Source organism: Melanostigma gelatinosum (assembly GCF_949748355.1).
Source record: "Melanostigma gelatinosum genome assembly, chromosome: 11".
In the NCBI taxonomy this organism is placed as follows: Eukaryota; Metazoa; Chordata; class Actinopteri; order Perciformes; family Zoarcidae; genus Melanostigma; species Melanostigma gelatinosum.
Window position 1 is genome coordinate 24,652,746 of NC_136644.1, and position 24,981 is coordinate 24,677,726.

At 40.0% G+C, this 24,981-nt stretch overlaps 1 protein-coding gene across 1 annotated transcript; it reads left to right on the top strand.

The window, feature by feature from the left end:
- Positions 1-18,555: 18,555 nt before the first annotated feature.
- On the top strand, positions 18,556-24,880 carry ifngr1 (interferon gamma receptor 1). Its single transcript, XM_079279302.1, has 7 exons — positions 18,556-18,678; positions 21,124-21,241; positions 21,392-21,573; positions 21,700-21,848; positions 22,051-22,225; positions 23,146-23,264; positions 23,356-24,880. Exons 1-7 carry the CDS (start codon positions 18,621-18,623, stop codon positions 23,689-23,691), a joined length of 1,137 nt encoding a protein of 378 aa, XP_079135428.1. The 5' UTR covers positions 18,556-18,620; the 3' UTR covers positions 23,692-24,880.
- Positions 24,881-24,981: the final 101 nt, after the last annotated feature.

Genomic DNA, 24,981 nt, shown 5'->3' on the forward strand with positions numbered 1-24,981 from the left:
TCAGCCAAATGTTCTTAAGGCATGAAAAGTAAAAAGGATAGTGCATTAAAAATGTTTGGATTGATTTTACTGCTTTATTACTGTGTGTTGCATTTTACTGCTGTATTTAGAAGTTCATTTTAACTCTTTGTCTACAGTAATGATTCATGTAAATGTATTTATATACCACCAGTAGGGCGGATTGTCCCTATCGTTAAATTAGGGGCTGAATGTGATATCAGGTATGGTCTTCTCAGAACCAATCCAATTGGCTTGTTTTGTCCGACTGACAGCCCAAAACCAAAAAGATATTCAATTTACTGTCATGGAAGACAAAGAAAAACAGCATTCTTAAATGCAGTCAGCAATTAATATCTAATTGCTGTATAGATTCATCTTTAATCCATTTTCTTTCTTACTTTGTATCTATGTGGATGTTGTTGTTTTTGTATTATTATTAATATTTTTTGTATTTCATATTATATGTTCTAATCTGGGAGATGTCTTATGTTTACGCATATTGTGTTGAATGTATAAAGTCAATAAAGAAAAGCTTAGAAATACGCAAAGTTGAGTATTTAGAAATGTATGATGCATGCACAGGAATAAAATAAACACAGGCACCCTGCAGCTGACTGACAATTTAGATTTTATACAATGAAACAAAGATTTCAGCCTTGAGTCAAAGAATAATATCAGACCTGCTAAAACTTGATAACCAGAATAAATCCTGACGACTGAAATGAGGAACTTACATATGCTCATGAGAATAACCCATGTGTTTGGTTTCACATCTCAGTAATGGCTTTTTGCATCATGACAGTTTTGATGGGCTGCAAACTCATGATTGTTTTTATTAATCTGTGCTGTTTTTCCTGAGAGTGAAAGCTCATTCTTGAGCAGATCCATTCATTGATAAGATGCAGGTGAAGGCTAGAAACGAACCCTCGAGTTAGCATTCTTGTCAGCAATTGTGTCAGTTAATTGATATATTGTTTTGCCAATAAAATGTCAGATACTATTGAATAACATGACCATCACATTGTCCCATTGGGATCCATTCTGTGGCCCTGTGCTGCATGTCGTCCCCTCTCACTTACAGTCTATCTGGTCTGTGCAAAGAGGCCACAAAAAAAATAAAAAACGGTAAAAAATTATGAGAAAATAATGTCAGACAAACAGTCCCAAACCTATATATTCAGTTTAAAATGATATAAAAGAGAGAACAGTACAAAATCTCATATTTGATCATCTGTTCTGACAATTATAAAAACAAAGTTGAAGATCAATTTTCTGACGATCATGTAATGGATTAACCCACAAATCATTTCACCACTACATTTTGATCATGTGTCTGGATCTAGGCTCCTGTGTGTCTCTTACCATGTCTGTACATGGTGGGAAGTGGGACTTTACAGGGGGTACGTGAATGCAGCATCCCTCTCCTCATGGCATCCAGGGCTTTTGTCAGTCCGCGGGCTTTTGTTGTCTCTCGCTCTCTCTGTCTGCTGGGTTTACGTGATTCAGTTCAGTTATAATTCACTTCCCTTTTGACCCACAGCAGATATCAGTAATACATATATCCACTGGAGTAAATGTCAAACCAACCATATGGATGTTTTTTGCACGTTGATGATTATTGTTCCCCCACCAGACTTTGGTACTGTGATCAATGTACTCAGGCTTACCTAAATGTATAGCACCCCCTCCTCCCCAGCCTTCCTGAATGGATGCTTTGTTTGAGGATCCTGGTCCCAGTCTGGCTGCAGGCCTGCACAGACGCGACTGCTTCTGCTGCTTTGCATTAATCAAGTACAGTGTGTGAAATAACAATTCAGTCCCACTCAACAGGTCTGGTCTGAGAGGGTCAGCGATGAAATGAGAGTCTCCACACACACAAAAAAATAAATTTAAAACATGCAGGTCAACAATATCAAACAAGAATACAACATCAATGAAAAAACATGAATTTATTAACCATAAGCAATCCCAATGCTGTTGATTAATCACTTCAAAGTAATTCAATTGTTGAGTCTTCACACTTAGTAAATATTTATTACGTGTGTTCTGTTTTATATATTTTAATTAGATATTTAGATTGTTGGTCAGACAAAATAAAGCACTTTATAGATATCTCCTGTTAAGACTCTAAAAGCCTAATATGATGGGCATTTGAGATCATTTTTGATATTTCATGGACGATAAAATAAAAATGTGTCAAATGTATATTGATTTCGGTGTTTGGATGTGGAGATTGAAGCAGAGTTGGTGTCCAGATCTCTCCATGTGAGGAGACTAATTTGATTTTGCCCTTTAAGTGACTTCTCATTTCCTGAGTGTTATGTGTGTTCACACCTGACACTTAATGTCCTACATGTTCAACAATAACACATAACGCTATGATAGAAATGGGTCCCTGGAAGTCAAAAACATCACAGCATAAAAGTGTTGGCCCACACATAAACATAACGGAAATTATTTTACGCTTAGCTTCATCTGAGGGGAAGCTAAGAATGTGCAATTTGTCCTGAGGGTGGCGCCAGAGGAAAAACATGAGGTTTACAGCGACACACTGTCGCACTCTTTGTGTGTGCGTGTGTGTGTGCGTTTAACACGTGCCAAGTTTACATTATACAAGCAATACAAACAATATATAACACAAACAAAAACAAATGAATAAAATTAACCACCAACAAAACAAATAAGTAACAGTAAACAACACGGTGGTGTATCTTCGAGGAAACGTGACTTTCCTTTGTCCATATTTTAAGATAAATGGTTTTCTTCTATTTATGGTCAATAAGATATGTGCACGTCATCGTTCGTTTAAATACGAAAGAATGAACAAACATGAATCCAAAGAGTCCTACAGTAACCTAGAAGACGTGTGTGTGTGTGTGTGTGTGTGTGTGTGTGTGTGTGTGTGTGTGTGTGTGTGTGTGTGTGTGTGTGTTACTGTGGTTACTGGTGTCAGTTTGCTCTGATGTCACTGCAGTGTTGGGTTTCTCTGTCCTCGATCTCCCGCAGAGAGATAACATCTGAAGAGAAGAGACACTGGCATATGAAAAAGAGGACAGGACACTCGTGCAGATTGTGTCTCAGGTTACGTCCTCTAAACAAGACTGCAGCTGACTCCAGGTCAGCAGCTTGAGGGTACGTGTCTCTCTCATCTGCAGGTAAGACACGGAGCAGAAGTTGTTTATGTCTTATTTTAAGACAACAGCTATTATTATTCTTGTTTTGTCAAGTTGTACAGTAAATACACGGAGGCTTGAATTGTTTGTTTCCTCTGATGTTGAAGGAAGTATTCAGATCCTTTACTCAAGGAAAAGTACTAATTCCACACTGTGAAAATACTTGAAAAGTGTCCCCTGTGACTGTTATTATGACTGTTATTATATATTATATCATTAGATTATTATCAGGCATACATTGATGTAAATATTCATCCCTGTGTGTTTGTGTGTGTGTGTGTGTGTGTGTGTGTGTGTGTGTGTGTGTCTAATATCTTCTGCTGTGTGACTCATTTATGTGATCTTGTCACCAGCAGCCTCTAGAGGCCACACAGCTCATTAGAAAAACAATCAATCAATCGATGAATGGAGAAAATAATCAGCAGATTAATCCACAATGAAAATAAGCACAAGTTCAAAAGAGCGTTAATATTAATGCTTGAATAATAATATCATAAATATATAATAGTACAACAGTGACGGGAACTTAAAGTACCTTTTCCAGATTATACTTACTTAAATATATATATATATATATATATATATATATATATATATATATATATATATATATATATATATATATATATATATATACATACCTTTTTACAGTGTGGTTTAGTACCTTTACTTCAGTAAAGGATCTGAATACATGTAAATGTTTCCACATTTTTAATGATCGATCAGGAAGATATTAAAGTTTAAAGACAGAGCTATCCGTGTTCCTCCACAGGAGACTCCCACTAGAGCCGCCGTGGTCTCCGGGCTCACCCTCGACCCTCTTCGGACCTGGTCTTGATGTTGATGGCGGGATCTGGTGTTGCTCTGAGGCTGCATGGGTTCATTGAGCCTCAGGACTCCAGACAGCTCGATGGACCGACCACGTTGATACCGAAGTGAGTGAGTGAGCAGCATCAGCGATCTAAACCCCAAATGATATGAAATCCTTTGAAAAACGACTGATACCGTTTGTGTGGGTATTCAGAGTGAACTTTCTATTCCAGATCGTCTCGCCTGGGGAGAGATGTGCATGGATTATATCCAGGACAGCTGGGTAGAGTCCACATTGTCCACTTAAAAGATTGGTAAGACTGCGTGTGCACTACATGTTTAAAGTCCTGCAGTGAAGTCCAGTCATGTCTTTTATTTTATTTATTGAAGGCCAATAAAAGTCTGGAACTCACACGAGAATAATATGAGATTATTTTTATGAGATTATTATTAAGAGATGATACAGAAGGAGCTGAATGAAAAACATCTATAAAAAAACAACGTGAATTTAATTAGTTAAAGTCAGATTGTTCTATATTGTGAGATTTACTGTTTTTTAAGTCAACAGTTTGGCCCCAGGGTGACACCACAGATCAATATTGAGCATTTCCATTGTTTGCTCTACTTGTACTCTCCTACATTTATCTGACAGCTTTAGTTACCAGTTATTTTCTTTTACATAAAAGCATTGAGTTTGAAATTCTTATATAAGATAATGCAGTACTGTAGTAATCTATAGCAGTGTACAAAGTATCTCAAATTGGCTCCACATTAACAAATTACAACATTGAAATGCTCTGACGTGAATGTGTTTATGATAAGAGAATAATATCATAATCTATGATACGATAACACTTTGAAAGAAGCCATTGTGCATACTGAGTATTGTTACTATTGATACTTTAAGTACATTTAGCTGATAATACTTCTGTAATTTTAAATAAGTAACATTATTAATTCCTTCCTGAAAGCTTTCTAGTTCAACGAGGGGAGTCCAAAATGTGAAGGGTTCATCCTCTGGGGATGATGAATGTTGGTAGAAAAATGGCTGCTTTCCCCCCCAATGTCTGTTGTTTACACGAGTTGTAACAGCCAAGATAAAGTGTAGAAAACAAATATCTACTTATCGTTGACTCTGTCTCTCAACACACTGCAGCTACAGTGTTCAACGTGGACGCTCTCAGTCCCTCAACGAGTCTCTTCAGTCTCCAATCGCTCCGGGTCAAAACGACCAGCAGAGTTTTGACCTTCGCACCCTGAGAGCGCTGGCTGTCCTCCGTCACCGCCCTCAGACGGCCTACCAGCACCAGCTTCAGTCTCCTCTCTTCCCGCAGTAGCACAATGTGCTTTCAATGCAAACAGATGTGGATGGAAGAATGTTATTCACACCAATAAAACACAGAGTTCATTCAGTGAGGTTCAGTGAGTACATAAGTAATAGCATCAATATACTGAATGTACATTTAAGGGCACATTTTAGGATAATAAATATTATATTATTGGGTTATAAATATTGATGCATTAATGTGTAAAGGTGGAGCTAACTTCATAATAATACACCATTATTTATCCGTTGATTTATATTTTGGACGAATATAAATCTAAAAAAGTAAATACAAAGTAAAAGTACAAAAGTATTAGCATCAAAATATACCCAAAGGATCCAAAGTATATTATGCAGAATGGCCCGATTCAGAACAATGCATATTATTGGATTACAATCATTGATGCATTTTAATATTGCAGCTGAGCGGGTCGTCTTCCTGATGTCAAAAAGTCACTTGTGGTTAAATAAACAGACAGACAATTGCTCCAAAAAGAATAACTTGAATCACTTGTTGGCTCAGTTAAGACCTTGATGGTTACATTTTTTGTTTCAGTCAATCTGCATTCAAATTCCTCAACACAGCAGTAAAGGTGGGAACATTACACAAACGTATGACTTGCACTTGTCCATCTTGGGATTTTTCAGTTGCTCTCTTTGGACTCCCCTGCTCTGTTAGTTTTGTTTGTTTTGGACATTTCTTGTTTGTTAAAATTCACCGTGTATCATCCCTCTGTTGCCCCGTGTCAATCTGCATTTGGGTTCATCCCCTGTTGTCTTTTTGCCCCCCATGTTACGGATGCTTTTGTACCTGTTCATGGGAAAAACAACTTGAATACGCCACATTGAGCTCTGGAATGTCAGCTGTCAATGAAGTGGAACAGTCCCGAGGCACAACCCGATGAAATAAGTGATAACACCTGTGTGGGTGGATCACCGTCTCTGCATCAGAAGAGCTGTGTGTGTGTGTGTGTGTGTAGGTATGTTAACCATGAAGCCGGTTTTGTCTGTAACTGGGACCATCACTTCACAAAGAGTGCTGATTCATTCCACACCTGATATGTTACGATCCACTAAAGATAAGCACAATATAAAATGAATAAATCCCTGTTTTGTTATCTTCGCCACCATCTTGACTGGAAGGGACACTTGTTTGTTTGGGAGGGGAGAGGGAGACACATCTGGGCCCAACTTTTGCCCGAAGACATTTTCTGCTACGATTCCAATAAAACACAAGTATCAGTGTATACTGATGTCATATATCCACTTATCTGTGTGTGTGTGTGTGTGTGTGTGTGTGTGTGTGTGTGTGTGTGTGTGTGTGTGTGTGTGTGTGTGTGTGTGTGTGTGTGTGTCAGCTTCTTGCACTGCTTGTCCTCAGATCATCATATCAGAAGTCTGTTACTTTACTTTTACTTTCAGCCTGAATTATGTGTTTGTTATCGTTTGCTCTTAAACTGTCAAATGTGCCGCTCTGCTGACAGCAGACTTGTCCATGTTTGTGATTGGTCACATGCTTTAAAAACCCGCCCCCTTGATGTGAACGCATTCACAGCCTCACTCTTCTGAGTGCACTTTTCCAGTTGATGTTTTTTTTTGGCATCGTGTATATTTTGATTTGCACCTTCTGGACATTCTATATTTGCATTCTTTCCTTCTTTGTGCTGCAGCTGCTGCACAGCAATTCACCTCAGGATGAATACAGTTCCATCTTATCATATTTCATCCTTTATCATTTCCAGAAATATGTTTAATTGCTGCCTTCCTCCTGGTAATCATCTCCCAAACCCGGAGTCATAGGTTGAGCACCACACACATATTTTTTCAGATATTCATATTTAAAAAAAGTTTTTCCACTTTGTTTTATTTGTTTGTTTTCTTCTACATTTATAATGTCATCAATCCTGTGTGTCCTTGCACTGTATGTATGAAGAACTTGATTGAAACACATTGATTAAACAACCCAACACAACACAAGGATGGGCAGGAGGGTGAAAAGTGTTCATCCAAAGCAAAGAAGTCTGATACTTCCTGCACGGTAACCCACCTTTTAAAAGCCTGTTTCTGTTTTAAATGACTTTGGTGAACTATGAACACAGCAGATTATCAGAGATAACAAAAAAAAAAACAGTTCAAGAGTTCAAACATGCTTTCAAAAGTTTATTCATGATGAGTAAAGATCTTCAACCACAGTGACTATTTGTATTGAAACAATAAACTATGATACTATGATAAATAATAGAAAGACCTCTCTGATCAATTTGAAAAAATGTGTTTGGTACTCACAGGGTACTTTCACTCATCATGCAGTACATTCAGTGTTTGTACTGATATGAAGTCACTTAAATTCCTGCCGAGCTAAAAATAAATATGAAGATAACTGGACGCAAGTAAAAGTCACACAATACACGTAAATGTCTTCAAAGCACACAGTATTAACTGAACTATTAAATATGTATTTATTAAATGTGTTAAAATGAAATGGTAAAAAACTTCAGATACGCATCAAACTTAAAAAGCTTAAAAATGTAATTATGTCTAAAAATCCTGTTTTATTATTATCATCATATATGTTGTAATAAGTAATCTGGGGCGAGGGGTAAATAACTGAAAGGTAAACATGTCTGACAGTAGACTTAAGATTACATTTAGATTGATTGACATTTGCACTCTATGCTAATACACACTGTGAGTTACATAAGAGTCGCCTCAGTGTCAGCTTTTCACCACTTTATGACTCTGGAGGTATGTCAGCTCAGCCCTTCTGGAGAATGTTCTTCTGCTTCCTGCCAAGGGAAAATAATCTAAACAGGTTTTTTCAGACTTCCTGGAAACATGAAGTTGTGTATTCAATTTCCATGCATGTGCGTCTGTGTCGTGACAGAGAAAAACTATTGTCCTTGTCCTTTGTGCTGTCAGGCTCATGGCCAACATGAGCTCCAATCGGATCCGGTGGGTCTGCACATTTTAGCATTAAACTGCAAACACAGAAAACACAAACTACCGAAACACAACGTCTGCCATCGTTTTTTTATTGATGCGTTTCAATATGCACACAACCATACTGTTCACTTTGTAAGTGCAGCGGCAAAGGTAAACAACTTCCCAGTTTGGATGTGTTTTTACACGGAGGCCAATGTATTTATCAGCCACTGTATTTACTTCAGAGCTTGTTTGCTGAAAACAGCTGCCTGCTGCTGTACTTGATGAGAGTAGTGAGACTGAACCCATAGACCGTATGCAAGAAGTGGAAGTAGTCGTTGTGACGTCACCCATTGGTGTGTGGACTGATGTTTTAAAGCCTCAAGTTTGGCGATTTGGCCGTGGCCATCTTGGATTAAGGCCGTCCCCATCTTTAGTCATCAGTGAAGGGAAGTGACCATATTTGGACTGAGGAGGAGTGACATAGGGGAGTTACATATATGGCTCTGGTAGCAGCCTGTCAATCACATTAGCCCCGCCCTAAAGCATACTCCTCTTTGTGGTCTGTGTGACTCTAAATGGACCATAATGTACTAAATGAACATCATGCTGCAGTGAAGAAGACTTGAAACTAGAGATTGAGACATAAACTCATGTTTACAATGTTTACTGAGGTAATAAATCAAGAGAGAAGTAGAGTCATTTTCTCATAGACTTCTATACAACCAGAGGAGTCGCCCCCTGGTGGTCAGTAGAGAGAATCAAGGTTCTGCATTTGCTTCACTTTTCAGAACCGGAGCTCGCCGCCTGTGTAAAACCAACATTATGAGCTGAAGGCTAAAAAGCCTATAGAGCTCCAGAGTTGGTGATAATTCTCTGATTTCAGCACTTTCAAATCAATCGTATTTGAATACACACACTCACATATATACACACATACACATACATATAGATAGATATGACACTACGAGGCTACACACATGAAACTCTGTCCTCCGTTTTAAGCTCTGTGACTGTGATGCTTTAATGCTGTAATTCGATGCGGAATGCTACAAAAGCTTAATAGTCACCTTCAGGTTACATGAAACCTACAATGATGATCTGATGTCATTGTGGGTTTTTACTAAATGTAATCTGAAGGATCACAGTCGTCACAGAAGCCTTTGTGTGTGTTTTGGTCGTGACTTTGACGAATTTCCCTGTTCCTGCTCGCAAAGCATGTCACAATGTGATGAAAACTCGTAAAGCCGGTTGGTCCACAGGTTGAAGTCAGAACATATAAAATCTGAGCTTTGTCCTCTGAGACACAGAGCAGCAAAATTCCATCAACAACCAAAGTTTATACTGCAGATAGAAGAACGAGGTAAGAAGCATCTTTTTTCTTGTTGTGTTTCAGCTGTGTTGCCTGTGCTGTTTCTGTTATATTGTGTGACAAGTGATATTTATATTTGAAATCATGACTTCACTTGTTCTGTTGCCAAGTTTGTTTAACTCACTACATTATTTTGAAGCTGGAGAAATAAAGAAAATGAAATAACTCACATTAGTCACTTCAAACTAATTAAAATTTTTTAATATATTTACTTCGAGACATGTTATTTGTTGTGTACATCTTGTACTCTATGACTGTTCGTGTTTGTGAATTCATTTAGGATATAATTAAATGGCAGATGGTGTCTCTAATGTAACATTACTCTTCCTGAATTAAAGGTGCAAATTGTTTCTTATTTTGTATTGAAATGAGACATTTTACCATTTAAGCTACTGACAACAAAAACACAGAATTTGTTGTAATTATGAAATTTTTGTGTGTTTCTGCACATTTACTTTTAAGGACAATAACATTTCTGTAAAAAATACAAAAAAGGTTTTGCTTTGTTTCACAAATTTCCCTGAAATGAGGATAAATATCATCAATCGGTGTTGATGTTGACCCTGTAAATATTTTTTTTGTTTTTCAGCATTCTGCAATAATCTGAATCATAGCCGACAGTTCATTGGCTTTTTTTTTGCATCTGCTCCTGACATCTTGTAAACTGTTCTAACCACTACCATTTGACTGTAAACGGAGCCAAACACTGAAGATTAGAGAAAATGAGTCAATCTAATGTTTTAATTTCCCCACAGAAGGTGTTGACATGAAGTTCGGGTTGCTGGTGGTTTTGGCCGTGGCGGTTCTGGTGCCCAGCCTGTCCGAGGGCCGGAAAGTCTCCAGATGCGAGCTGAAAAAATTGCTCGGGGACGCCATGAACCTGCCCAGACGGTTGAAGGAAAAAATCCTGGCAAGGGGTGAGGTTAATAAATGTTGGGTTCGTAGTCTGAGGGGTAGAAATGTCAGCTCAAGTCATGAGCTCATGTCTCGAGTCATCAGCATGAATCACTCTGAAAGAATAGAGAGCAGGAAGAGAAAGACTCTTGTTCCTGCAACCAGGAAGAAAAAAACCTGCAAAAATAGAGATGTCCAGAAAGTGACTGACATCAATGACATGCAAAAAGTAAGAGGAATAAAAAGTGGATTTTAAAAGAATAGATTTTCACGAATTAATATATTCTCGCCTTTTTCCTCTTTTACCTCCTGCCATGTGCTTGCATGACTTTTTCTCTGCAGTTATCTGTAACTTGGAAGCAAGGTCCCATCTGAACACCAACGGGTATGGCAAACCCAGACCTTTAACCAGACCAACCATTGAGCCAACAACCACCGAAACAACGACCACCGAAACAACGACCACCGAGCCAACGACCACCGAAACAACGACCACCGAGCCAACGACCACCGAAACAACGACCACCGAAACAACGACCACCGAGCCAACGACCACCGAAACAACGACCACCGAGCCAACGACCACCGAAACAACGACCACCGAGCCAACGACCACCGAAACAACGACCACCGAAACAACGACCACCGAGCCAACGACCACCGAAACAACGACCACCGAGCCAACGACCACCGAAACAACGACCACCGAGCCAACGACCACCGAAACAACGACCACCGAGCCAACAGCCACCGAATCACCAGCTAGAGTAATCAGACGAAAGCGTGAGTCTGATGCGACCAGTGAGGAGCGTGACACAGCAGAGCTGGATAAACTGTTGAACATGATAGAAGAAGGCGAGGACGGCGGGATGAGCGATGACGACGGAGGGAGTGAATCGGATGAAGAGAGTGAATCGGACGAAGAGAGTGAATCGGACGAAGAGAGTGAATCGGATGAAGAGAGTGAATCGGATGAAGAGAGTGAATCGGATGAAGAGAGTGAATCGGGCGAAGAGAGTGATTTGGGCGAAGAGAGTGATTTGGACGAAGAGAGTGATTTGGGCAAGTTGATGGAGGATAACATGATGACCAATGAGGACAAAGAGAGCGATTTGGACGAAGAGAAGCAGGATGACATCATCAGCGGTGAGAACGAAGAGAGCGACGAGGGGGATAGTGAAGAGGAAGACGAGGATGAAGAGGTCGAGGAAGGTGAGAAACGTAAGAAGCGCCACGCCCGTCAGTGGAAGCCCAAAAAGAAGAGGAGATCCGGCTTCTACGGGCTCTTCCAGCTGTCTGACATGTATCACTGTAAGTCGGGTCGAGGCTGGTCTTTTAACATCTGCAACACAGCCTGCAAACGTGAGTCTTTGAACAAAGAGATGTACAGAAATTATTGTTATAAAAAAACGAGATGTTTTACATTTAAATAACTGTTCCTTCTTTCCCCAGAATCCTTCACCGATGACGACATAATGGATGACATTGACTGCTTTGTGAGGTCTCGTTCCTGGATGTAAGTTTGCACAGCAAAGTTAAAAGTGATGCTTCACCCTCATGAGATACTCCACCCAAAACATGTTCGAGCATTCGAGCATGTTTTGCTCTGTGTAATGCAATGTAAGGGGACACATATTAAGAAAGCAAAAAGATATTTGGTTCCAAATAAGAATGAAGATGTGTTATAGAGCTACATGTGTTGTTGGAGGAGCAGCCTGCCCCATAATGTAAATTGAATGTGATTCATTCAGAGTTAGTAGCAGCAGCCATGCTGTTGTTTTGAGTTGTGAGTGAACTGGACCTCAGAAGGAATATTTGAAAAAAAGAAAAATCCAAATATTTGCTGTAGTTTTATTGTTATTACAGTGGTTTATTTACAGCATATACATACGTACATTTACAAGTTTATACAGCCTTCTTAGAAAGGCCACATTTGATTTTCAACAAAAAAAGTAATTTGCTCTACAGCTTGCAAAAATTGTCAGAAATTCCGAGAAAGGTCAGACATTTACATTTAAAATGAACTGTTTTCTTCTGTGTGTTGGTTTTTTGGGGTTTATGCATTTTTGTGGAAAGGAAGGTTTCTTTTATTTGTATTATAGATTTGTGGCTGAAACCTGTGTTGAGCAGAACCTTCTCTGCATGAAAGGGTTAAGGAAGGGATCTCTATTATTTGAAACGAAAACGGACCATTATAACCTTCATGGAGGGAGGATTTACTGCAGCACACATGCTGCTTACTGACTCACTAATAACTGCTGTTTTAACGAATTATTCCACTTTGTCCCATCTAAACAGAACCATCTTGAGGAGATCCATTCACCAGTGTAAAAGACTCAACCTCCACAAGTTCTTTGGAAACTGTAAATGAGCAGCGGACACATTTTCTACATGCAGGATGTCACACCAACATGTTCGTCTCCCAGACATTGTGAAGCATTTTACATTTTCTCACTGATTAATCTGTGATATTTCTTTAATAAAGTCATTTGTTTTAGTTTGTTTGTGGCTGAATTTGCCTCAAAACATCACCAGTGATGAAAGCTGAACTGTATCTCAATACTTTCAATAGTTCTGATGATATTGTTGCATCACTTTAATCTACCGTAAAAAAATATGATTCTTGTATCTTTTGCGATATCTTACAATAAAGATGTTTTTCTGCATATTTGTGTTCAGGAACATGTCTATTATGAGAACACTGACTGATCAAAGTTAGATCTTTTCTGGTCAGACTGTTAATTCTGACAACATAAAGTAATAATTAACAATGAAAACGCTCTAACAGGCCTCGTGGATCTCTTTAAATAGAAATGTAACTTCTGGGCCACATTTCCACTGCTGCGATATTAAACCCTGTTTCCCAGTTTAGGGATTCAAAGTTTTATTGTCATTATGCAATACAAGATTCGCTAATGATCTATATTTGACTCTAAATGGACCATCATTTACTAAATGAGCATCATGCTGAAGAGGACTTGAAACTAAACTTAAACTTATGATCATCGTCACATATACATATATAATTTGTTGAACCTTTTATTTGTTTACAGTTATATTAACCGAGGTCACACTTGGAAACAAAATGCGTGCAGATTTAAATAGTAGCAGCTTCCTGTTTCGGTGTTTCACAATAATGCAGCTTATCACAGCCTGTAACTAACATGTTGCTTTAGTATCCACAACCTATTGTTTTCTGATCAGCCTGGAGAACTACAACAGCTTAAGTGTTAAAAAAGTAAAAAGTTCTGGATCCACAGGTATTCATGGCCTAAATTTAAATTTAAAGTGGAAACATGTCCCCCCCCCCCCCCTCTCTCATGATAGATGAATTAAAGAGGCAGTTTATCAAACTTGAGGAAATTAGATTCTCCCTTAAAGGCTCCTTGAAAACCGTTCATAAAATAGGGAGACCCTTTCACAACTTCTCACTTTTGGATTTGTTTTCTGTGTATTTGTTTAGTTTTTCTAATTCAGGGGGCAGTTTGGTGGCTCGTGGGCATTACTAGTTTGGTTCTCATGGGGGGAAACAAACAGGCCCTGAACTCGTGTACATTTTCTTTTGACCTTATAAATCTGTGCAAAACTGCAACAAAGATATTTGGGGGAAAAAGAAAGTTCAATGAAAGGGCCTTGATGGAAAAAAATATTTCTTTGCTGAAACCAGTTGTTCCGCTGCTCACCTTTCACACTGCGGTGATGCTTTTCTTCGTATTCACTGCTGTCACATTGCCGACATCCGATCCTCTGAAATAAAAAATATGTTGTGATTACATGAGAAGTTAAATGGTGTCACCTTATCCGGTTTATAGTCTCAGGGCCGAGTCTTTTCAACAGCACGAAGGCGTGACCTGTAAATGAGAAAGGATGTTTTCAGGTAGACGGATCATTCCCCCCTCGACCTCTTTAGAGCTAAGAAACCAGCTAACTGTGAGATTTGGAGCAACTTTGTGCTCTTCCTGAGCCAATTGTTCCCAGGAGTCATGGGAGCGGCCTTTATGGAGAACAAAAGATGCAGGTTCTCTGTGATTCGCCACCTCAGAATCTGCAGACAGTATATATATACAGTATATATATATGTACTGTAGATATATACTTCGTGTATCGTATGATTTCAGAGAGTCAATATGAGGGTCCTTGTGGCGTTTCTCTTGTCGGTGCTGGGCTGCAGTCTGGCTGAAGGGCGACTTTTGTCCAAATGTGATCTGAAGAATGAGTTTGTCAACCTGGATTTGAACTTCGTGGCAAAGAGTAAGTGCTGCTTGTAACTTTTACATAAGAAACACAGAGGCCTTCTATTTATGGCTTTAAAAATAAATACATGTTCAATATTTTGTTAACTGCAAGTCAGAAACGGATGAAAAATTGCAGCTTTGTTTAATGTGATTCACAATATTTCTTTTGGTGAAAAATTAACATTTGTTTTCAGACTTGAAAGGTTTGGGAGCTCCTGGACTGAATCTGTATCGCCATACTGATTTGCTGTAAACCAGCATGACCCTTCATTTCTTTAAATTGTTCTTTTCATCCACATACACTTGTGTGGATGCAAATAAGTATAAAAGTATACATCTATATATATACTGGTGGAAGTGTATACTGTTATACATATATGTATGAGTGTACGGTACTTTCCACCTGTAGTCTAAAGTTTAGTCTAAATGGTAAAAAGTTGAATGTGACGGCTTTTTTGCTGCTTTTTCAAATAATACAAAATCAAATAGAAAGAAACAAAAAAATGAATCTAGAAACCTGAGCGCATCATACATCACATAACATAACTGTAAATGCATTTCAAGAATTCAAATAGAAACTACAAACAACATTTTGCATAAATTATTTGGACAAAAATCCAGGTCAGAAAAATACAAAACAAACTTAAAGGGGAGAGATCCGAGATCGGGAGCATTACAATTGTCTCTCACCGGCTCTATGGAGCAGAGGAATGAGATATATCAGGCTTCGGAAACACACACACACACACACGCACGCACACACACACACACACACGCACACACACACACACACGCACGCACACACACACACACACACACACACACACACACACGCACACACACACACACACGCACACACACACACACACACACACACACAATAATTGTTTGGGTCTGCACATATTTGCTTGCATTAATAATGCAGAATATTAGCAAAATGTCCCTTTAATAGGTTAAGTTTTGTTTGGATTAAATGCTGTCAAGAGGTATGGCATTAGAGTAAAGCTCACATTGTGCCCAAAATTCACTAAAGCTTTGTAAAACCAACCCACCTGTTATATTTAGATATTGTACATATATATATATATATATTTAAAGATTGTATGCAAGTAGAAGTTTTTGGGCTGATGGTCGCGCCAAAAAAGAGGGGGTCAGAAAGTCATTGGGGATCATCCTCTGGGGATCAAGAATATCCACAGCGAATTGAAGACTGCCCAGCACTTTTGAAAGTGTGTTTCTTTCTTCTCTTCCCTTCAGTTGTCTATTATGTGGAGCGGACGTCGGGTTTCAACACCAGCGCGGTGACTCACGAGACGGAAGACCACAGTAGCGAGAGGAGCCATGCGAACGATGGCGGCACAGTCTCTCCCCACAGCGTCACGCCAAAGAGCGCCAAGATGCCTCCACACCAGCACGAGGCGGCCGCGACGTCCTACGGTCTTTTCCAGCTCAGTAATCTCCTGGCCTGCAGGGACGGCACGACTCCGTCCCCCGACATCTGCTCGATGGACTGCAACGGTGAGTTCAGTCTGTGTTTGTTTCCATATTTACGTGTGAACGTTGTTGTCACAAGTTACAACATTTTCAATTTGCATCTTTGCCTTAAAACAGTCAACTTGTTTTCTTTCCAGACTTCATTGACGACGACATAAGTGACGACTTAGAGTGCCTGTTGAAGGTCCACGCTGCGTTCATGTAAGTTCATTTTAAAGGTTCTTCTAACACTTGAATGTTCATGCAACCTAATACTTCTGCTCCATCTCAAAGGTAAATATTGTATTTTACGTTTACATTTGTCTGACAGCGTGGAATATTTTCACAGTGTGGTTTTAGTACTTTTACTTGAGTTGAGAGTGCTGTGAATGACTGAACTGAATTTCCAATGTAAATACTTCCACAGGAGAAATGCTTTCGGGGGGCCCCACAGCGAAAAGTTACAGGAAAGGTGGGTAATGTATTTCAGCAACATTTTTTGTTATATTTGTCGTAATTCTCTTTCCATCCAAACAGCAATCAATGAATCAATGCTCTGACAACCTGCCGGTCTACCTGATCGCACTACCCGGGCACTCATTGAGCGTCACCCGAGTCTTCCAAAGCTGCCATCTCAACAGCTGTGTATTCGTATTATTAGTTAAAACTCAAAGATATGCTGCTGTTAACAGTGAACAGAAGTGATGCAGAGGCAGTTTAAATGGTCTGTTGTGAATGCTTTGGCCTGAGATTGGCCTGGGCTGACGTTGGAGTCGCAGCCTAAATTATGTTCCCAGTCCGGCCCTGGTCAGTTTTAACTCCTAGTTTCCTTTTGCTGGTTCCTGTTTGGTAATCTGTCTTTCAAATACAAGAAATTCTGAATGAATTACCGTTTAATTGTGACATCAATACTTCACAAAACATATTAACATCTCCTTTTGTTTATTTGCAGGTACATAGGCATCTACCGGGAGTGCGGTAATAAACCCTCTGACTACCTCGATGAATGCGGGCCTTAACGATCACTGGAGGGATTCACCTTCTCTCAAACGAGTGGTCATCTATAACATCCAATAGTATCTGAGCTTTGTTGTAGAAAAAAGTGAGACAATGTGTGCTTATGAGGGAATGTCCTCCGAAATGTGCATGTCATTAAAGATTATCGAAAGGCTTTAAAGTGCTCTGTATATGTTGACAACTGTTCGATGGGTTGCAATGAAATTTGCTTCAGACATTCATGGTGCCCAAAGGATGAATCACAGTGATTTAGGTGATTCCTTAACTTTTCCTCGAGCGCCACCAGCACCTCAAAGTTGTCACTTGTCCTGTGGAATATCTCATCGTCTAATGATGGATTGGCACATGTCAGAATTTCAAACAAACGCAAATAATTTACAAGTAAAACAACCGCATTTTAGCCAGTTGAAAAGACGGCGAAAATAGGTCTGAGACGTTCAGACCGAATTTCAACCAGTTTTCATCCAGAAATCAACGTTGAAATCCCGGCTGGTGCTCACTGGGTCAGAAGACTGTGCACGGGATGAGGGAGGAGGGAACTCTTTGTAGCAGCAAACTTTTCTATGTCCGATTATCCATATTGAAATAAATGTAATGTCAATGTATGAGCTGTAGGTGGCGACAAACACCAGCTTTCTTTTCTTCTGCACTGATTTACCTGCATGTGCAAAAAACAGAACAACCGGAAACTAAAGCATTTTGCCCTCACAATAATCTATCTATCATTTGTGCTGGTGTTGAATTATACAGACTACTTTTATTTATATATTATGCATTATTTACCATTTTTAATTTTTTTAAAATTGTTTTACTGTTCTCTGGAGTCCTGGATTCTTTCTTTTTTTCTATGTATCCATATACTTTATGTATATATACATTTATATTCATTTAATTTTTTTATTATTACGTAGATATAGATTTTGTATGTACTCTGGCCTCTCAAAATACAAATGAAGTGTCACTTTGTACTAGATTTATGAAATAATTTTTTTATTTTTCAATTATTAATTTACTCGTTTATTCATCCACCTCTCCATCTCTCCATTCATTCATCTCTTTTGTCCCCTGCCATATCTAAAAAAATAAACTAAAACAACAACTTTATTTTGAAGAAGAAGAAGAAGAACCGTACTGCGGTGACTGCCGGTTGCGTCATCAAGGTGTTTTTTCTAAACACAGGTCGGGCAGGTGAATCAGTTTGTCCTCACTGCACCCACGCGCTCGGGCTGAAGGGTGACTGTTTACCGAGTCAGTCGAGTTTCTATGGAACATTAGGAAGGAAACCAGGAACTGACGTGACACAGAAACTCCACATGCTGTTGCGAAAAGTCTGCGTTTCTAATGAGTTTCTAAATAAGACTCGGCGGGTTTGTATTCGTTGAGTTTGACGGGCTGAAAACATGCTGCTCGGTGTTGCGTTCACGGTCCTGCTCCTTCTGATCAGCGGAGTTTCTGCAGGTAAGTGTCTCAACACACTGCATGTGGGGTCTGCACATGCTTCTGTTAAACTAGAATACTGTTGTTTTAAAGTAAAAATAGAATGAAATGAAAAATATGAAGTAAAAGTGACACTTATACCCGGATGTTTCACTGTTTATAACTCGACATTACGTGGACTCTGGTCATTTGTGATGGACGTTGGTCATTGTTAAAGTTTTTTGTAACACTGGTTTAGTAAGTTCAATTAAAGATATGTGTTTTAGAACATGTTAAATATTTTCCGAATCAGAAAAGCCATCCACGCTTGTGATTAGCGCTAACACGTTTGGTATTTTCTCAAACTCTGTGTTTAATCCTTTATTTAAACACTCATTCGACTCATTGTTCTTCTTGACAGTGGTGGAAGGAGGATTTAAATCTGTAAACTCCAACTTGACTGTTTGGATTGAGGAGGACAATTCTAGTTTCTACTTCAGACTTTTGACATTTTCTAGATGTTCCGAACAACATTTGTTAATTGATTCATCAGATAACGATTGATGGATAAGTCCATAATGCAAATAATTGTTATATTGTTGTTCCTTTTGAGGAAATAACGCTTTAGTTACAACTTTTAGCCTAATTTGAGTGACACTGCATGTAAATGGAGAGTTGTAGATGTGGTTCAGGGCCAGAGGTTGTTTATAACCATTTTATTATCGGCTTAATAAGTAGCCAGACTGTATTCAGAGAGCTGGTGCTCACATCATTGGACGTTCTTTTTACATTTATCATCCTAAGAGAACCGCTTCAGGTTTTAAAGTGAGTGTTTCTGGATGCGCTCTCTGGGTGTAATGTGGTTTCTCTGTGGAGAAGATGTGACTGCATGTTGAGAAAGTCTTTGCATGGAAACAGTTTCTGTTCTCCTCCAGAGGTGAACGAGGCCTCGGGCCACATTTCCCCATCCGGCGCTTTCATGTCACTTTCCCAGGAACAAGACTGAGCCGCTGCAGACGCCGACTCATCATCAAACTTAGTGAAACAAAGGTTGTGAAGCATGGCCGTGTGTTTGCGGAGCCCATTGTGAAAGAAAGCGTCATTTACTTGATTGATAATATTGGATCAAATGATGAATGATGTCAATTTCAGATTAGAAAATAATGACAAATGGCTGATCATGTGATCGCCTTCTACGTAAATGGACTTTGTGGAAACACGTTCTATGACGTTCATATCTATGACGCGTTATAAACATGTGTTATAATCTGATAATAGGACTGTATAATATAGTTATGAGCACTCACGATATGCACAATGCTTTATAACAATATTCATAACGCATTTTCACTTCATAATTGCTGGTCACTCACTGACTTTGTGTTGCTGCAAGGATCAGAGTTTAAAATAATTCCAATAGTTGTAATACATTATAATCTTCTATAAATCAATATAATCTGTTATTATGCATTATAATGTGATTCTAAATTCATTTTAGTGGTATTTTTTTTACTTAAAGCAATTTATAATCACATTTTAATGCACTATGAATTGATTATTATGCATTACAACTATTGAGATTATAACGCACTATGATTCTTGTTAAATGTATTTATAGAATAGTATATATTCTTGTGTACTTCAAGTAAAGAGCTGCTTTTCCTGGTTTGTTCTCGGCTCCATTGAAGAGGAATTTAAATCCAGGGGCATTTCAAACGTTTTCCCGCCGCACCCATCTCATACTCACTGTGACGACCATGAAGTCAGAACAGGTGCGACGGTAGCTGAAAGGACAACGAGGGCGGACTCAGGTGGAATGCTGAAGAGCAGCCAGAAAGCCACTCAACATACCTGCTGTGGTTGTTGTCGTACTTGATGTAGGACAAAAGGCTTTATCCCACGACGGGTTCTCTAAAATGATATCTTTTGAAAGTTGTCATACATCAGTGTACTGAATTGTATTCTCCACATCCTGATGCGTATAGTGACGCTGGGCACTTACTGGAACACTGCAGAAGCATTGCGTTCGCTGTTCAAGCAGGAGTTGACCACAGCGGACATCAGTGTCATGTCTGTGCGTTCAGTAGAGAAGCTTAGCTTAGCACAGAAACTAAAGCTAATGCAGCTAACGTATCTTATCATATCATATCTTCCAACCAATGTTTAACCAACCAAAGTAAAAGTTCCCGTCAGTGTTTGACTATTATATCTGATGTTTCTGGATTAATATCACTGCTGCATTCATGTGTGTGTTGCATTGTAACTCCTTTATATCCTGTTGTCTAGTTTAATCTTCATCAGTGCTTCATATTCTATAAGATCATCGCGTGTTTGTAGCGGCTCTGTCCTGTGAGAACCTCGTATCTCTAGAAAGAACCAACAACCTGTTTCCAGCTTTGTTCTGAAGCATCTTCCAGCTGATCCAAGAGTCTTTTTCAAGAGTTTTTTTTTAGCTTATACCAGCTAATCGCTCCTGATTTCCTGTAGTTCTGTCGCCAAAAAGCGTGAAGCTCAGCTGCCAAAATCTGGACGTCTCAGTCAGCTGGGAGTACAGCAATCAGAAACCTGAAACCATCTTCAGGGTGCACGTCGGAGGATCTGCTGGGTGAGACTCAGCTCTTCTTTCTTTGATAATTCTTGACTTAGTTTGATTTATAGCTAAATGTAATTGGAGCGTGTTCCGTGTTTCCGAATGCTGTTCTTTGCGTGACGAGCTGATTGAGTGACATGACGGGTTGTGATTCTCATATTTAAGGCATCTCGAGAGCGACACCACAGAGCAGCAGTACGACCTGAGCCACTTCGTCTGGGCTTCTGAGGAGCGCTACTTGGGCTTCCATTATGTCACCGTGACGGCCAAAGAGGGAGGCAGCCAGTCCAAGTCGATATCATCGGAAACATTCACCTTCAACCATTTAATACCGGCGAACATATCCTGTAAGTAACGTGTAGTTTAAAAAGCGTGTTTATTTCCCTGCAAATCAGAGGGAAGCCTCGAGAGTGTGGTTGAAGTTGGAGAAGAAGAGTTCTGACTGGATGTGGAACTTGACTTTCTCTTCTCAGGTGACTTGGATTTCCCTCCCGTGGATCTGATTGAGACCGGATCGGGGGCCACAGTGAGTTTCGTGAATCCGCTCCTCTTCTACACAGAGCTGAAGGAAGCTGCCAAGTCGGATTCTGCCACCTTTGCATTCACTGTCTCTTCAAATGATGTGAGTACAATAACTGTTAATTACTGTATTTGAAGGACGGGTGCGACACTCGGATCTGATGGAACCAGTTTTAGTTTAATTAGAACGAGGGATTTGTTGAAAGAGATTCCTTCACCCCAAAACAATAGATTTCAAAGTCTTTACTCACTATGCTAATAATATGCAACTAAGATGTTAATCAGCTACGTTGTGTGACTTTCAGGGCGATCGTGATGGAGCTTGCACAGCTCGAGAGGAAATCTGCAAACTTGATATCTCGTTCCCCGAGGGCGCGGAGAAGTGCGTAAACAAGATGACGGGATGGTTGTACGACGGGAGCTTCAGCCGCTATGTGGAGTTCAGAGAGACGGGCCGCCTCTGTGCCAGCAAGTCAACTGGTGAGTCTGAACTGGGAAGACTTCTTCAAAAATGTACTGAATCAACAAAAAAACTAAAGTGTCTGTACGCTTTTTTTGTTTGATGTTTCTGGTTTTACAAAGATTAATAAATAGCATGGCTACTGTTAACAGGAAGTACTCGGATCCATTACTCAAGTGAAAGTACTGATACCACACTGTGATAAATACTCCGCTACAAGTAAAAGTCCTGCATTTAACACCTTACTTCAGGAGAAGTATGTCAGCAAAATGTACTTCAAGTACTTGAAGTAAAAGTACTCACTGTGCAGTAAAAGGTTCGCCGTTCGTGTTTTACTGTAATATGTTTCTGGATTAATATCACAGCTGTATTAATGTGTGTTGTATTGTAACTCCTTTATATCCTGTTGTCTAGTTTAATCTTCATAAGTGCATCATATTCTATAAGATCTTTATGTGTTCGTAGCGTCTCTGTCCTGTGAGAACCTCGTATCTCTAGAAAGAACAAACAACCTGTTTCCAGCTTTGTTCTGAAGCATCTTCCAGCTGATCCAAGAGTCTCTTTAAAGAGTTTTCATCTGAAGAAGGAGGATTTTATCAACACATAAAGGAACATTTCATCCTTCAGTTCATCACAAACATTCAACATCACATCTGGAGATACGAGGTTTAAACTGGACAGGAAGGAATTTGTACTTAAAATAGAGGCTCACCTGTTCGACGCATTGAACCTCATTAAGTTCAGATAAACTTAGACCTCATCTCTTATATTAGAAGTATATTCAGAGGAATCACCAAAAACAAATCCAACGTACAGATCTCCTGACTTGAAATATAGTGAACCTATCCTTCAAAATAAAAGCGCTCCAGCACTTGCACTAAATCAAAAAAAGAAAGAAATCGTTGATCGAACTAAATCAAATATTTTTTGTGGATTGCAGACGTCCACATGCTACTGCTTATTATACTGCTGGTCGTCTTGGCCAGCGTAAGCAGTGTGATAATAATCGCCATCTGTCTGGTGAAAGCCTGGACAGTGAGGGTGCCGTATCCAAAGCCGGTAAGGTGTCAAATTGGAACAAAAATACATGTATATTGGCAATGACGTTGCTTTTAAAACCTTTGTCTGTCCATGTCTTCTCGTTGCGTAGATCCCACTGCCGCCAAACCCCGACCCCCGACCGAAGTACGCTCCTGAGTCCCCTCCATTCATCAGCCCCGTTACAGTGATTGACAACAAACCCCGCAAGAACCCTTCGGTCAGCTCCGGGGAGGAGGAGGACCTCCAGCACAGCGGCTGCCAATCCGTGGAGGGAGGACTTCTAGAGGGATACGGGAGAGACGAGGACTCTGCGGACGACTCGGGGAAAACGGAGATTAATTCGATGGATGTGGAGGTGGAGGTGGCGTCGGGCTACGACAGCCCACATATTTACCAGGTGGACATGGGCAATGGAGACATGGCCACATGTTACCAAGAGAGGTAATCCAACTGCCAAGAGGACAAATGCCAAGAGGACTTGATTTGGGATGAGTTTGTTTTATCGATGGTTCTAACTCACTCAGGACTACGTCGCACGTTCGGGACCGACTACGCACTCTGGAGCCCGAACAAGTGCACCCAGGGAGGTGCTGCCTTTGCTCGAGACATCTCGGAGACATTCGTGCCTTCTTCTTTCTGACGACACTGATAAATATGCACTGACCTTTTAAGGATATCGTTGGTTCGCTTTGTGAACTGTTTTTGGAGGAAATCTAAGGAGGGAGACAAGCCTGACGCATCGCCACGAAATCAAAGAGCTGCAACACAGAGGATTAAAAAACCGCAGCACAAAAACAAAGAGAATACAGACAGAGCGGTGATCTTACGGTCACCTTCCATCCGGCTGAGCGTCTCTTACCTTTCGCCAGCCTCGGCTCCTGTGACATTCAAAAACACAACCGGTGAGATTTTCATCTCAGGAAAAACAAGTTTCGCAAGAAGAACCGACCGCAGGTCGTAGAAGTATCGGTGGTGGTTTTGTGTAGCTGCCAGTCATGAAGGGAAGCGGCTCCAGGCTTTGTAAAAACGCGACAGTTCAACCAAACGACGCGCCAAAAAAATAAATGTATTCACGCAGACAGTTTACGCGTAGTCTTAAGATTTCTGCTGCTGGGTACAAATGTAATCTTTATAATTTCACAGGGACTATTTCTTCTGTAGGAAGTAGTTCTGATGGAAACTATTTCGTACCACTTAAATAAGAAAATGTTGTTCTGGCATTTGGGTCAAAGACAATTGAACAGTTTTGTTTTCAATGTTGCGAGTTAAACCGAGCTCCTTGTACATTGTGGGCTTTCCACCCATGACGGATTGCTGGGTGTCATAAATAGCGAACTGTGCCACACCTGATCAGTGAGTCACTGCTGGGTGACCTGCAGAACTGGCTCCGGTGGTGACGAGTGAGTGTTTCCATTGTGTGTGTGCATCGAGAGCGTTCTGTTTGTTTACATGACTTCAGGGTTTTAATGTTGTGTGAACTTCTCTTTTTATACAGTTGCTGTAAATAGATTCAAACAATAATTAGTTTGAGGCTTAAACACCGAAGACGAACGTTTTGTTGTCCAGAATCTTATTTAAATGTCTCATGAGGCTCGTTGGCATGAGGTGGAATCACGTCTACGTGGTGCGTTAACAAAAGCTTTTCTGATTTCTAAATAAATAGCAGTGTGACAGCTGATGATCAGCTCACGTGTGTGTGTGTGGGGGGGGGGGGGGGGGGGGGGGGGTGGGGGTT